At 45.2% G+C, this 15,256-nt stretch overlaps 1 protein-coding gene across 4 annotated transcripts in view; it reads right to left on the reverse strand.

The window, feature by feature from the left end:
* The window catches only part of Myo16 (myosin XVI), a 480,110-nt gene that overhangs the window by 286,870 nt on the left and 177,984 nt on the right, over positions 1–15,256 (reverse strand). For all 4 annotated transcript variants that reach the window (XM_017599990.3, XM_039094188.2, XM_008771384.4 and 1 more), the window contains one exon: positions 2,422–2,530. In XM_017599990.3, coding sequence (XP_017455479.1) covers positions 2,422–2,530 — 109 coding nt within the window. The remainder of the gene's footprint in view (positions 1–2,421; positions 2,531–15,256) is intronic.

Here is a 15,256-nt window from a genome sequence, read left to right on the forward strand (position 1 = left end):
GGCGGGTTGGAGCCTAATACTGACACTAACACATTTGCAGATGGAGACTGAGGTTGTTTTGTGGCCTTATGAGGGAGGGGATCCAGAAAAGGAAAGACTCACTAGGAAAGGTTCTCTGGCTGAATGAGAGAGATACAGTTCAGTCTTTTCAGCATCTGGGTGTTTTATTTGACTTAATTCTCTTGTATTTTATTTGTTTAATTTGTTAATTTATTTTAGAGAAAGTGTTTCACGAGTGCTCACTAAGGACCCAAAGGTGACCCAATGTCCCAATACTCCTGTTGCCACCAGCAAGTGATAACTACAGGTGTGCCCCACCACACCTGGTGTACCTCGTGCCGGGCCCTGAACCAGCAGTATACTGAGCTACACCCCAGTCTGTGACTTATAGTTCTAAATTTTTATTTTATTCTATTTGTGTGTGTGTGTGTGTGTTATGTATTTGCTTGCACGTGTGTGTATGCACCACATGTATGCAGTACCCACAGAGGCCAGAAAAGACCATTAGGTCCCCTAGGTCTACAAATGGCTTTGAGCCAACAAGTTTGTAGGGAATCTAATCCAGGTGGTCTGCAAGGGCAACAGGTGCCCTTGATCCCTCAGCCATCTCTTCAGCGCCCTTAATTTGTTTTTAACCACCTTTTATTGGGGGTGGGGTCTACATATTGAAATTTAGAAATCCCCTCCTCCTTTCCCTCTCACTAGCCCACACTGGCTACTCTCATTTTAATACTTCCCATGCCCTTGCCACTTATAAGTTGATAGTCTCTATTTCTTTAATTATTATTGTTTCATAGATACGTCCATATGTAAATATGTATGTCTTTACATATATGTGCATATATATGTAGTTACACACACATGCACGCACGCACGCACGCAAGAAGCATGCACGCATGCACACACACGACTTGCTGAATCTCTTCCGATGTCTGTGTGTATATGGTTTCAAGGTTGACTATTGTGCATTGAACAACCAAAAGTGATGCTCATCCCACATCAAGGCTAACGCTGCTTCTCCCAGCAGCCTTTAATCACCTGTAGTGCTTTGCTTAGGGCAGGTGTGACATCTGTATATGCTCAGCCCTGGGAGTGGCCCTGTTGGAGTAGGCGTGGCCTTGCTGGAGTAGGTGTGTCACTGTGGGCATGGGCTTTAATACCCTCATCCTAACTGCCTGGAAGTCAGTCTTCCACTAGCAGCCTTCAGATGAAGATGTGGAACTCTCAGCTCCTCCTGCACCATGCCTGCCTGGATGCTGCCATGATGGACTGAACCTCTGAACCCATAAGCCAGCCCCTATTAAATGTTGTCCTTATAAGAGTTGCATCGGTCATGGTGTCTGTTCACAGCAGGAAAACCCTGTTGACTCCTGTGCTTCAGAGATTTTGAGTGCACAGCTCAAGATGCTCCATGCCTCCCCGGAAAGCTTGCTTCTGCCTAAAACTTGCCTTGGTGGCCTTCACCTTGAGGGCAGTCATTCCTGCCTTGCTTTCTAAATTAATGAGACTAGTTCTCGTTAAGAAATCAGGGCTGCTAAGCACTAATTATTATTCTATGCCATCCTCAAAATAAACCTTTTGAGACGAATGAGCCGGAGGAAGCAAAGCATGCTGGGAATGAGCTAAGTGCTTCTCCAGAGAAGACAAAAGGAGCCTCGTCAGCCCCCAGAGACTCTGAAGACTCCAGAACGGCATCCCTGGTCAGCAAATCCTAGAACGGGCCTGACTACCAGAGTAGTTATTTACATTTAATCTTCAAAAAATGAGGAGGGGCAGGATTTGCTCTTCCAAGCTTTAACATCAGGTGTGGAAGTGGCTCCCATCCCCCCCTCACTGAGCTGACTCACTGGTTCAAGCTGGGGCTAGCTATGTCATTAATGTCCTGGTGAGTGGCACACAGGGTTCAGCCCCATTTCTTCAGGCCAGCCCTCTCTGATCCTAGGCTTTCTTCTCGTGGTGCTTCTGCTTCTAAATGTCACTGTGAATTCTGGGATGCACACACTGCCCTTGCTGTCTCCAGTCCTCTGTGAGCTGGCTTGTGATTCCTGCAGTGATCGCCTGGCCCTGGAGGATACCCTCAAGGTGACCTTGATCTCATTAGAGCAAAATTCAATTGTATGGTTCAGTTGTCTTGCTATCTCCAGGGAGGAGAGTTCATAATTACAAAGCCAGTCCTACCAATTATGGACCCCAGGCATCTGTTTGGGGCTCCTATACTGTTCGCCAGCAGGTGCCAGCCAGTTTGGGAAAGTCAAACCACCAATAAATGAAAGGTGAGGTAGAAAACTGCCTTGTGTTCTACCCTCAAGGGAGACAGTACCATCTGAAATAATATATACATTTTTCTAAGAACCAAACATGTTTACAGTTCTACCAATGCACTGCTTTATGAAGAGTTTACAAAAGGAAGAGTGGGGCTACCGTTTTCATCCAAATAGGCCAGCAGGATAGCACTAGATTCTGTCCCTTCGACAGCGTAATCTAACGGGATATTTCCATTCACATCTTGCAGAAGGACGTTGGCTCCAGCCTGTATGAAAACAGACAAAAGGTTAGTGAATATTAAATGTTTAAGATGAAAAGTACATTTAAAATGTTCTCTTCACTTTCGACCCAGAGAAACAGAAATAGTTTCTATCAGACACAGTGCTGAGGAATTTTGGAGGAAGTCACAATATTGTTTTTAGGCAGATACATTAAATAATTTGTTGAGACTTCGGGTTATAAAATGTCCCACTGGGTCTTGTGACATCACAACCCTTCCCCCTCCCGCCCACATTGATGCTCTTTCCTAAGTGCAGGCTTCTTTCCATCATTCCATCGAGTAGTTGCAGAGCCCTGCCTACCACTGCCAGTTGCTCTCTACTGTCAGCTCCTGTGTTTGTCTTCTTGAAATGTCCAAGTCTCAATGAGAGGTCTCAATGAGCAAGCTGAGCTTGTCTTGATCTCCCCCAAATCTATTTAGTCAGTCTTTGTCCCCTCCAGGAATTTACCAGGGCAGTCCTCATGTTGTTCTGACCTAAAGTCTCTGCTGATGGCTCCTGCTTGACTTTGATTTCACAAGACACTGTTTTCTAGGAAGAATCGCGATCTATTCTAGATCTCGGAACTACAGAGAACTAAACCAACATGGCCTCACTGTGCATACCTGTCCCCTGATGCTTAACCACAGGATGGAGGTCTTCCCTTTACCCTGAAAACTGGTCATAAGAATGATTGCTCCCCACGGCTCTGTATTCACCAGTGAGACCCAAGTGTTTATCAGCCATGGTGGCCATCATTCCTCCGAGGCCATGGTTTGAGCCTCAGTCCCTCTTCCCTTGATGGAGGATCTGTTCCTTGAATCTATTTCTGTCCTTCTTAGTGTTCTCTTTGTTCTCTTGTTCAAGGTTGGTAGTTTATTGCCTTTTATTAGCTACAAGTTTACACACACACACACACACACACACACACAAATACACACACACTCACACACATATTCAATATTCCTAGTTAAAATTATTGGTAGGTATTTTGGTTCTTAGACTTTGAAGAAGACTGAAAGTGGAGTAAACCAGGATGGCTGTAAGAGAGAGGTGTGAGCCAGGAGGAGCCATGATGCCTGCAACAGGGAGGTGTGAACCAAGATGAGCCATGATGCCTGCAACAGAGAGGTGTGAGCCAGGATGAGCCATGATGCCTGCAACAGAGAGGTGTGAGCCAGGATGAGCCATGATGCCTGCAACAGATAAGTGTGAGCCAGGATGAGCCATGATGCCTGCAACAGAGAGGTGTGAGCCAGGATGAGCCATGATGCCTGCAACAGATAAGTGTGAGCCAGGATGAGCCATGATGCCTGCAACAGAGAGGTGTGAGCCAGGATGAGCCATGATGCCTGCAACAGATAAGTGTGAGCCAGGATGAGCCATGATGCCTGCAACAGAGAGGTGTGAGCCAGGATGAGCCATGATGCCTGCAACAGAGAGGTGTGAGCCAGGATGAGCCATGATGCCTGCAACAGAGAGCTGTGAACTGGAATAATATCCCTTAGGTCACTTTTATCTAGATCACAGCAAAAGAAAAAAGAAACTGCGATGCGGTCTAAGATGTTGACTTTATTATATTTCTTTGCTCTTTGTCTACTAGGTTGGTATGTGAAATATAATTCTAATCTTTCCTAGAAAATTAGACACTAGGCTTCAGGCTGAGGTGGCTTGTATAGCCAGTGTCCTAGTTAGGATGACCTGTGGAACACTACGGTCAAAGGCAAGCTGGGAGGAGGGGTTGATTTAGTTTTGTTTCTACACTACTGCTCATCAGAGAAGGACGTCAGGGCAGGAACTCAAACAGAGCTCAGGAGGGAGGATCTGATACAGAGGCCATGGAGAAGTCCTGTTACTGGCTTGCCCCAAATGATTTGCTCAGATTGCTTGCTTAGAACCTAGTAGGGTCACCAGCCCAGGATGGCACTACCTTTGAGACGAGCCTTTGGGTATACCTATGAGGTGTTGCCTAGACAAGTTAATTGAGGTCGAAAGATTCACTCTGGAGGTGCTAGGATCCACTCCATGGCCTGTGTTCTGGAGCAAATATAAAGGAGAGAAGAGCTGAGTGTCAGCAATCCTGGCTCTCTGCTTCCTGCTTGCAGGTCATGTGACCAGCTCCCTACCCAAGGTCATGTGACCAGCTTCCTGCCCATAGGACATGTGGCCAGCTTCCTGCCCAAGGTCATGTGACCAGCTTCCTGCCCAAGGTCATGTGACCAGCTTCCTGCCCAAGGTCATGTGGCCAGCTTCCTGCCCAAGGTCATGTGATCAGCTTCCTGACTGCAGGCTCTTGACTAGCTACCTCAAGCCACTATGCCTTTCACTCCAAGACAGTCTTCCCTCCTTCTTTGGCCTCTGCTTCTTCCCTGGTCCTCACTTTTGTCTTCCCTGCAGCTGACCATCAGAACAGTGAAGCACACAGCATGTGCTCTTGTCACTGTAGGCATGTCTGACCCCAGTGCTTTATGGCCTTAGGCCAATTCCCAAGGTTCAGGAAAGCTGATTTTCCCCCTAAAAGGTAAGACTAGAAGCTATACTTGCAAAGACTGCAGGTCTGACAGTCCAAGACCTTCCTCACCACATGTGTAAGGACACACACTGAGTTGTTGTCACCAAGCCAACAGGCTTAAACCAGTCTCTCAGTGAATCTCACAGCACACACCCTGGCCTCCACCCAGGACAGCTCAGCAGGCAATGAAATGAAGGCTAATGTGAATGCCTGTGCATTCAACATTTATGTGACCCTGGAAATGATTCTTACCCTCTTTTTAGTTGCCCCAGTTGGAAAGAGTGGTGGTGGTGGTTTGAATATGCTTGGCCCAGGGTGTGGAATCATTAGAACATGTGGCCTTGTTGGGATAGGTGTGTCACTGTGAGCTCAGGCTTTAAGACCCTTGTCTCAGCTTCCTGGAAGTCAGTCTTCCTTTAGCAGCCTTTAGATGAAGATGTAGCACTCTCAGCTTCTCCTGCACCATGCCTGCCTGGATGCTGCCATGCTCCTGCCTTGATAATGGACTGAACTTCCGAACCTGTGAGTCAGCCTTAACTAAATGTCCTTTATAAGAACATCCTTAGTCATGGTGTCTGTTCATAGCAATGGAAACCCTAACTAAGACAGTGGCTAAGAGGGTCATTGTAGAAACGACATCGATTGTGTCGAGAAAAGTATTAATGCTACAGTGTTGTTTGTGTAAGAACAGCTCCATTTCCTTCTGTGGGAAAATCCAGCGAAGTGGCTAGCACATCTTACCCAACACCATCTGGAAAGGAGCAGCGTGAGCTTTACTGCAGAGCTGCAAAGAAGTGGCCATGCAGAAACAAACATCTCTGAAAGCTGCAACACCCAGCTGCAGATGTATGAAGTGATTAAAATGCCTACTTTACCTGTGATTACAGACATGCTGATCATCCACCCAGCATTCACCTGTCTGGGGAGGGTCAACCTCAGTGTGTGGACTTCACAACACATTTCTAGTGGCTGGCCTTTGGAATATTTTAGCATGAGGTTTGGGTCTCATAGCACTGTTCCTCTGAGCAGCCTGTACCTCAGTTTTCTTTGCCAGCTCTCCCTGATGCCAAGACTTCCTAATTCTTTCCATATGCAGAGACACCGTCTGTATTTTCATCATGAAAGAAAAGCTCTGTTCCCTCAGGCCTTCTGTGGAGGAGGCCCGTGTGCCGCAGGACTGCAGCACTGAGAAGCCTGCCCTTGGATGTGCCATTTCGCTATGCTGGGGTGTTTTCAAAGCTAGGGGTGTAGGTTCCTTGGTAGGCTGATGTGCAATACTTAGGAAAGCAAAGCATTTCTGTTGTTTATAACAAATTATAAATGCCTTGAAAGACCAATGTTTTCTTTCACCGAAATATGTGGGCTGTAAAAAGGTGGGTTCTTCTAATGCCTGCAACAGTCCAAAGTCACACTGGCCCATTATTTATTCTGCTTGGGTCTGAACAAAGGCATCTTCCGCTCCCTGCATGAGCCGATTTCAGACCCAGTCCTCTGTTTCTATTGTACTTTGAAATTAAACATCTGTAGGGAGATCAAGACTGACTGTTTTTATTACCCACTCAGCTGACCCAGGAGTGATAGGTCATCTCATCAGAGTTGACTATAGAGTGGAAAGGTTTCTTGAATGTCAGAAGATACCTCTTATTACCATCATAAAGTCTAACCCATAGCTATGCAACGGGAAACTCATAAGGAATCCACTGTGTTGTACGAAATCGTGCTTCTTCTATTAAAAATGTTTGAGATACTCAGGAATAGCAAGTCAACTTAGTTTTGTGGAGGGAGAGTAAGCAAGAAATCCAGTTCACCAAAAATACCACTTTGCATTTAAAATGACAACATATATGTGTGAATTAAATATAACCTCCCAGCCCGTGCACTTGAGATCCTTGAAAGTGTTCTATTTCACTCTTTAGTCTTTACTTCTCAGAGATGGATCCAGCTTTCGGCCATGCATAGGAAGATGAGAGATGGAGATGTGTTTGTTACTTGGTTTCCCTGGATACTGATCGCAAGCCTTTCTGTGCGGGACCAAGAGGGTAACACCAAACGTGACACAAGTTTTGTAGCTTGTCAGAGTGTGCACTTGATCAAACAGAAAAACTGAGGGGGGAAAAAAGGAATGGGGAGTTGAAGGCCTTAAACTAAAATCTCCTAACGGAAAGCCAGGAATAGTAAAACCTGGATTTCCTTTTTGATGTAACAAAGAATAGTCTTAGGAGCTGCTACACATCTCATAAATGTTAAATAGAATTTTAAAGCAATTGGATGCTATCCTTTATTTTAAGAGTGTTGGGTCTCAGGTAGCTCCAGCGGTTGCCGTAGAGCCAGAGGCAGAACGGTCCTGTGTTGGGGTTAATGTAGCTCTCAGTCCTCACCAGAGGAGTGTGCTGTGGACAGCATCAAAATGCAGAGAAGAAATGATTGTGGAAGCCACGCTCAGGACAGAGATGCCACACCCATGCACAGTGAGATTGAGGAAGAGAAGGGTGAAGGGTTGTAGGAGCCAGAGGAGGGGAGGATTAGGGGAAAGCAGTGTCTCTTAGGCACCACAGCTCTCTCCACCTCAAGGCAGCTGTGTTTCTGCACAGGATCAAACCAGTCAGCATCCCATGGAAGGGTCCAGAGCCCCACCTATTTCTGAGGAGCTTTTGGCAGGCCATGGTTCCTTTGAGTGGGTGGGGGGATCAGTTTTCTTTAAGGGTGTGGCTCTTGGGGGAATCTATCATGGTTCATTGGATGGTCCAACACCCAGAAGTATCAGGACAGCACAAAATGGAATGGATAAGTTATTAAACATAAAAGGTAATGCCATTAAGTCAACAATACACCATGTCCACGAAGAGACAAAGCATGGGTTGGGAACCAGGTTTGTGTGAGAGTGGAGGAAAACACACTTTCTCGTCGTGCAGGAGACATGGTTTACAAGAGGTAATATTATCAGGGCCTGAGACATAAAGATCTGTGTGAGTGTTTATGTCTGTGTGTTTACCTAGATGTGTGCGTTTATGCATGCAAGCTGCTATGTAAGGAATGGCCTCATACCTCACATCCTGCACCTGACCACCCGATGTCGCATGCCTTACGCTGAGAGCACTTGTCTACTCATCTGACTTGGAAAGAACTTTCCAGAATAACTCACACCTAGTTGGTCTTACTCACCCTTCTAGTTGCAACAACAAAACACTCCAACTAAAGGAAGTTAAAGAAGAAAGGGACTCAGGAGTTTGAAGCTGCTGGTCACATCACATCCATGGTCTGATGCCAGCAAATGAATGTGTGTTCTCATCTCTGATTCAGGCCAGGGACCAGCTCCTAGGACAGTACTAGCCACGATTCGAGTAGGTCTTCCCACCTCCAAAAACGGAGGGAAAGAATCTCCATGCAGACAATCTAGGGTAACCCAGACCACAGACAGTCCTTCCTTGAGTCTCCCTGCTCAGGTTATTCCAGACTTTGACCATGAAACTCATCATCACAAGCTCCACAGTACCTTTTCTTTGCAGCAGGGACATCTAGCCCTAGCATTCTACCTACAGACTTGGAACTCTACTAGGCCAAACCCTAGGCCAACAAAAAATTATTCATATAGCACAAACTGCAAGGCAAATCCTGACATTTCTTTCAAGAGAATAAATCAAGCACATGGTTGCTTTTTTATCATCAGGGAAGTGAAGGTGATACATTTCCTATGTGTGAGACCCACAGAGTGCTCAGCTCCTACTAGAGGCCTTGGGCACAATTACTCTCTATTTATTAAGACCGGAAAGCCACTTAATCCCAAATTTGTCCTAAATTTTGTTCTTGATGTATTGCAGTTGGGACTCACATATATCATTTCCTCTAAATGAGATTCTGTTTAGTTCATGCCAGATGACATACGGACCAATAAACATTTTATTGGCTTGTGCTTTGTAACAATTTAATCTCAGCGATGCTGTTTGTACACGGTTTTACTTAGCAATAATTCTTTGTCACATTAATATTGGAAGCTTAGTAAAAGTCCTGTAATGAAACTGTAATGATAGAATGCCACGTCTTTCTACATGATTAAATCTTTTGTCAACTTCTCATTTTTAGATAATTACGAATCTACTGAAAACAGAAAGGCTGGCACTTAATGTCTCACCCTGTTACGAGTTTGAAACCATGACCCCCAGAGTGATATGTCAAAACTCTAACCCAAGTACCTCATTTGGGAACTTAGTCATTGCAGACAATGCTCGTTTGAAGGGAGTGATCCTGGAGTACTGTGAGACAGTACTTCAAGATGCCAAGGGTCTTTAATAAGAGAATCATTTGAATGGAGATGGACAGAAACTTGGTGGACACAGAGCTGGAAAGGTGGAAGAGAGTTTAGATTGATATCATTAAGAGACAAGACATGCCTGCCTGGTTCTCTTGGGAGCTGAAGAGGCAAAGAAGAATCCCTTGACTGTAGACATCTAGAGGTGTCAGAAAATAATATTTGTTCTTTAAAGCCACAGTTTATAGACTCTATTATTTCAGGAAAATAAGATGGTGTTCTGTGCCAGCACAATGGACTAAGTGTTTATGCCCTTTTCTGCATTCTTATATTGTAATCTAGCCCACGGAGTGGTAATATTAAGAGTTGGGGCAATTTGGGGTGATTAGGTTGTAATGTGGGAGCCTCCAGAGCTGAGATCAAGTTAATTCTTTATGAAAGAGACCTCAAGTTTATAGAATTGTTTAATCTCTGGCCAGGTGAAGAAAAAAGTACAAATTATTATGTTTTTAAAACTTATTTATTTTAAACACACTCATGTTTGCATAGTGCCTGCCATGTTTGTGTATGTGCCTGCCGTGTATATGTATGTGCCCGCCATGTATGTGTGTGTGCCTGCCATGTATGTATATGTGCCTGCCATGTATGTGTATGTGCCTGCCATGTATGTATATGTGCCTGCTATGTATGTGTATGTGCCTGCCATGTATGTGTGTGTGCCTGCATGTATTCATGTATATCCTGTGCATTTGAGCCCCCTTGGAGTCCAAAAGAGAGACTTGATTTCCTGGGACTGAAGTTGTAGGTGGTTGTGACACTGAGGTATGTGCTGGGAACCAGTCAGGATACCCTGAGAGAAAGGAAAGTGTTCTGATCTACTGAACCATCTCTCTAGCCCCTAAAAGATAGAAACTGATGTCATAAAGAAAGGGGTTCCATTAGGATCTATAGACACGAAGAATAAAAAGGGACACTGTGAACACCCATGCACCCACAGTTATAACTGATGGGAAATAAACTAGTTTCCAGAAAGACTGACTGCCCCAGACTTGAAGAAGCAGGCCATCAGTTTCATCTACATCAATTAATAATCTCTATGACCCATATCATGAGGATGTGCTTGATTCATGTGAATTTCATAAATCCCTCAGGATGAAACTGTGTCCATCCGTGCAGGCTCCTTCAGTGAGCTGAGCAGATGGAAAATGGAAAACTTCCACACGTTTTATCAGGCCTGTGTTACCCCATGTCAAAGATGAATGGAGGCTTAAAACTACAGACTCTCATTAATTCAGGTGACAAATCCTCAAGAAAATACTAGCAAATTGACCAAACAGTGCATAAAATTAATCACACACCAAGTAGGGCTTCATTGAGCTGTTGGTATGGCCCTGCTTTCTCTGCTTTTAAGAAGGACACCTTCTTGCCTCTCCCATCTCCTGAGTGAACCAGGCATGTCTTGGGTCACATACTTGTGTACACAAAGTTCATATAAACTTATGTAGGCACACACACACATATACATTGTGATGGTTTGTATATGCTTGAACCAGGGAGTGGCACTATTAGTGATGGCCCTGTTGGAGTAGATGTGTCACTGTTGGTGTGGGCTATAAGACCGTCATCCTGGCTGCCTAGTAGCCAGTATTCTGCTAGCAGCCCTCAGATGAAGATGTAGAACTCTCAGCTCCTCCTGCACCATGCCTGCCTGGATGCTGCCATGTTCCTGCCTTGATGATAATGGACTGAACCTCTGAACTTGTAAGCCAGCCCCAATTAAATGTTGTCCTTATAAGAGTTGCCTTGCTCATGGAATCTGTTCAAAACAGTAAAACCCTAACTAAGACACACATAAATTTAAAAACTGTTAAATGATAATTAGTATCTTTGTCTTAACCTGGCCAGAGGTTCAGCATTTGAAAATCAATAGTGCAATATCTCACACTCGCATGCTGAAAAGCCACAAAAGCACATGCCCATATGAGTGGATGTTAATGAAGCCTTTGGTACAATTCAGCATCTGTTTATGGAAAACATAAAGTGTGACTTGTGTTTTTCAGGGAGCATTTTGACAGCTAACACTGTACTAAGTGGTCAGAGAGTAAAAACTCCACAGTGACATCAGGCATGGGACAAGGTGTCTGCTCCTGCTAGCCTTTCCCCGAATTCCACACAATGCCTTAGTTAATGGAATCTGACAGAAAATGGAGATAAAAGGTATACAGCCTGTGAAAGAGAAACAAAACAGTATGTGCTCACAAATGAAGCCACCTTTTACCTTTTAGAGGAAGTCTCAAAACCAAAACAAAAAGAAGCCTGCTCCTTATCCCCTGTGAATATCTAGGTTATCAGGACAGAAGGACCGTGTGAAAATAACAACTTTTCTTTGTTTCTCCATTCTGCAAACATGAGGGCTAAACATAGAGAACGCACTACCATTGCTACTGGAGCCCTGGGGTAAGAATTAGTTAGATCATGAACCTAACAAACTGCTTACGAGACAAGAAGAGACGGAAGGCTCCCATGAAGTCCCTTCTAATGCCCGGTTGGGGAAGTAGCCCATGGTGGTTGGTAGGAACACCAAGAGGACAGTTGTTCTCGATGTGCCTTGCAGAATCAAAAAAATAGAAATTGACACCAACAAGCTGGTGGCAAAGTTTTACAGAGTCAGAAAGAAACCTACAAGATCTGACACAAAATGGAAGGAGAAAATGTCGGAAGGCTGACTTCATCCAACCAGAAGACACATTGTCAAGCACCGTAATTGAGATGTGTGGTGTTGCTGGGACACTATAAACAGATCAATAGTCGAGGACAGAAGGCAGAGACAGAGCTGCCTAAATACAGACAGAGGGGCCTCACGATAGAAATAAAGGCCACACAGTACAGTAGAGAGTGAGGCTGTCAGCAATTGGTGCTGGGGAAGGTGATCAGTGTGAAAAATAATCAGACCACAGGCTCACCCCCGCTCCTCCCCCACAGCGGGCGTGGTCTTTCCCCCAGAGAAATTCTTTGAGCCTGCAGCTGTCAGGGACTCTCTTCTCACACTCCTTGCATGTCTGTGCCTTGCTCCCTGCTGCATAGACCAATGACAACTTTAAATTCCCACCTTACTAAGATCAGTGCCTTGTGACTTTTAGTACACACACTAGGTCATCTTGTACAGCACTTACCCCCTTTAAAGCACCACTGTCAGAAACATTGATTTATTCTGTGGAATTGGAGGATTCTTTTCCCTTCAGGGGCCCCTACCATGCCCGCCTGTAGTCTTGATGGTACTTCTCCCATTAAAGTTCTCTTCCTAGGGATAACTTGCCTTAGATTCTTTCATATAAAGTTATAACAGACACATCTTTCTCCGCAGAATTTCATTTATAATAGATCACAGGCCAGAATGTAAAGCGCAAACTTTGAAATGCTCTTCAGGTGAGAACATCTAGATGTCACTGAGCGGGGAGATGGGATTGTTAGCACAGTACCAGAGGAACAGATAAGACCCGAGTCAGGCATTGTCCTGAGCTTCACCACGGTCACAATGGGAAGCGAAGAAAGGTTCCTGCATGAAGCTGCACTGAATTTTCAAAAGGGCTCATGTTTTCCTGGCCTAGAATAGAAATCCACATTAGGACACCTAGTAGGTTGAAGAGAAGTTAGGAAATGGATCACTTTGAAAATTTGACTTCAGGACTTGTCAAGATGTCTCAGCCATCTTGTCTCTTGTCTCAGTCAAGACGTGACAGCTGCTGCAGTTCCAGAGGACCAGAGTTTGGTCCCCAGCAGCCCTGCACGGTGACTGACAAGTACCTGGAATTTCATCTCCGGGGAATCTGCCAACCTCTTCTGGGCTCCTCATTTAGGTAAAGATAAATAATTTTTTTAAAAGAAAACAACGGTTTTTATGGAAACCGATTCTTAAGTCATCGAATTAACCACCAGAAACAGTACAAATAAAACAAGCTTGCAGTCCCTCTACTCAGAGCTGGACAGCAGGGTTCCAATGTCTTCTGTTTCTTTCGGTGAACACAGACATTTTTCTGAGCACACATACTTTGTGAAAATAGCAGGTCTCCCCTTTCATGGCCTTGCTTCCAGCCTAATCAATAATTGCAAACACTCTCCCTCTTGTGTCATTGGACAGTAGCTAAATCCTACCACACCCCCAATGCAAAAGCCACTATAGACTCCTATCTTCACACACCCACGTTTTCGTTTCACCAACCTTATAAATCATAGTCTGTACTCTAGTCTTTGTCTCCAGACAAGAGGTTCCCACCCCTGGCGTGAGCTTTTATATCTGCCATCCAGCATCCTTCAGGTGCCTATGGCATTTGCTTCAGACCTGAGTGTGCCTGCTTCATGAACTATTCCATGACTTCACTCCACGAACTGTCTGGTTCCATTACAGCCACAGAGAGATCCTCATTGCCCCTCAAAACAATCCCACTTCCGTCCAACTGCTCTGTACCTTCTATCTCAAGCCTGAATGCCCACAAGGGTCATCCTGCCCAACTTGGATTCCAGCCTTCTTCCTGAAGGATCTCATTTTCCTCCACAGTTGCTCTGCAATAGCATTCTGGTAGAAGGGGGGGGGGATTTATTATTCTCTAGTGCCTACTAATCTCTCTCTCTCTCTCTCTCTCTCTCTCTCTCTCTCTCTCTCCCTCTCTCTCCCTCTCTCTCCCTCTCTCTCCCTCTCTCTCCCTTCGTCTCTCTCCCTTTCTCCCTCTGTGTGTGGTTTTTTCCTTTTTCCTTCCTTCCTTCCTTTCTTCCTTCCTTCCTTCCTTCCTTCGCCTTTCTTTGTTTCCCTCCTTTCCTCCTCTTCCTCCTCCTCTTTGTTTTGAACACAAGGTCTATCATATGACTCTGGCCAGCCTGGAGCTCACTGTGTAAATCAGGCAGGCCTCCACCTCACAGAGTACTGGGACTAAAGCTGTCCTGAAGGTGAGCACAGTCAGGCTTGGTTTGAACCCTGTGAAAGTGTACTGTGGCCATCTGTATGTGGTTCACAAACATCTGTCTGAGCCCTTTCATGATAACAGCCATTGTTGTGGTTTTTGCCGTTGATAGATCTCTGCTATGCTGTAAACGTGACATCTCTGCACAGATGACCATATTAGCTCCCCTGGGACCAGAGTGACAGGTGGCTGTGAGCTGCCCCGTAGGTGCTGAGAACTGAATCTGCATCTTCTGCAAGAGCAATCAGGGCTCTAAACCATCTCTCCAGCACCCCGTCCCCCCAAAATTATTCTTGAGGTTCCTTCCCCAAGCCTCCCACTTCTGGGATCATCTTCTATTCAGACAGGCTCAGCGAGATGCCAGAGCCCCAGGCTATGAGGGGGTGGCTACAATCAGAATCTTCAATACTGAAGTCAGCAGTCAGTTCTGTCTGGAGACTGCTGTGACCAGGCTGGGGAGGTAGGACCCTCTGACCTGGGGCTGGCCACAACCCTGACCCTTGGTTCACTCTACAGCGATCTCTGGGGCCCCAAAGCATCATGGACCTGCATCTTTCATTTCTAGCAACTATTGCCCGTGGCTCCCATTAGTTAGGAAGAGAGAAAATTAGAAGCATGTAATTTTCCTTTGGATTCAAGAGTTTTTGGCAAATAGTACAGCTCGTAATAGAGTTGGGTGGCCCCCTTATTCATTAAGGAGCCATTGCACTGAACTTTTATTATGATTAAAATGTGCTCTGGGAATTTAACACTTACAAATTCTTACGGCAATAAAAATTAAGAGCCCTTATTACAGCCGTTTGAAAATTTTATAGCAGTTGAGTTATATTGGAACAGGGTTTTACGGCTCCCCCTGTGAAACCTCCTTAGGTCACTGGTTACTACTTGGGGAGACATAAATATTTACTTGTACCCTTATTGCCATGGTGCATTCTACAGCAACGTGTGCAAGAAGAAGGAAAACAGTCTTCGGGATTCTAAGGGATTGGGTGTGAGTGGTGGGTGCAGCCAGTCACCCTAA

Source organism: Rattus norvegicus, chromosome 16 (genome assembly GCF_036323735.1).
Source record: "Rattus norvegicus strain BN/NHsdMcwi chromosome 16, GRCr8, whole genome shotgun sequence".
Classification (NCBI taxonomy): domain Eukaryota; kingdom Metazoa; phylum Chordata; class Mammalia; order Rodentia; family Muridae; genus Rattus; species Rattus norvegicus.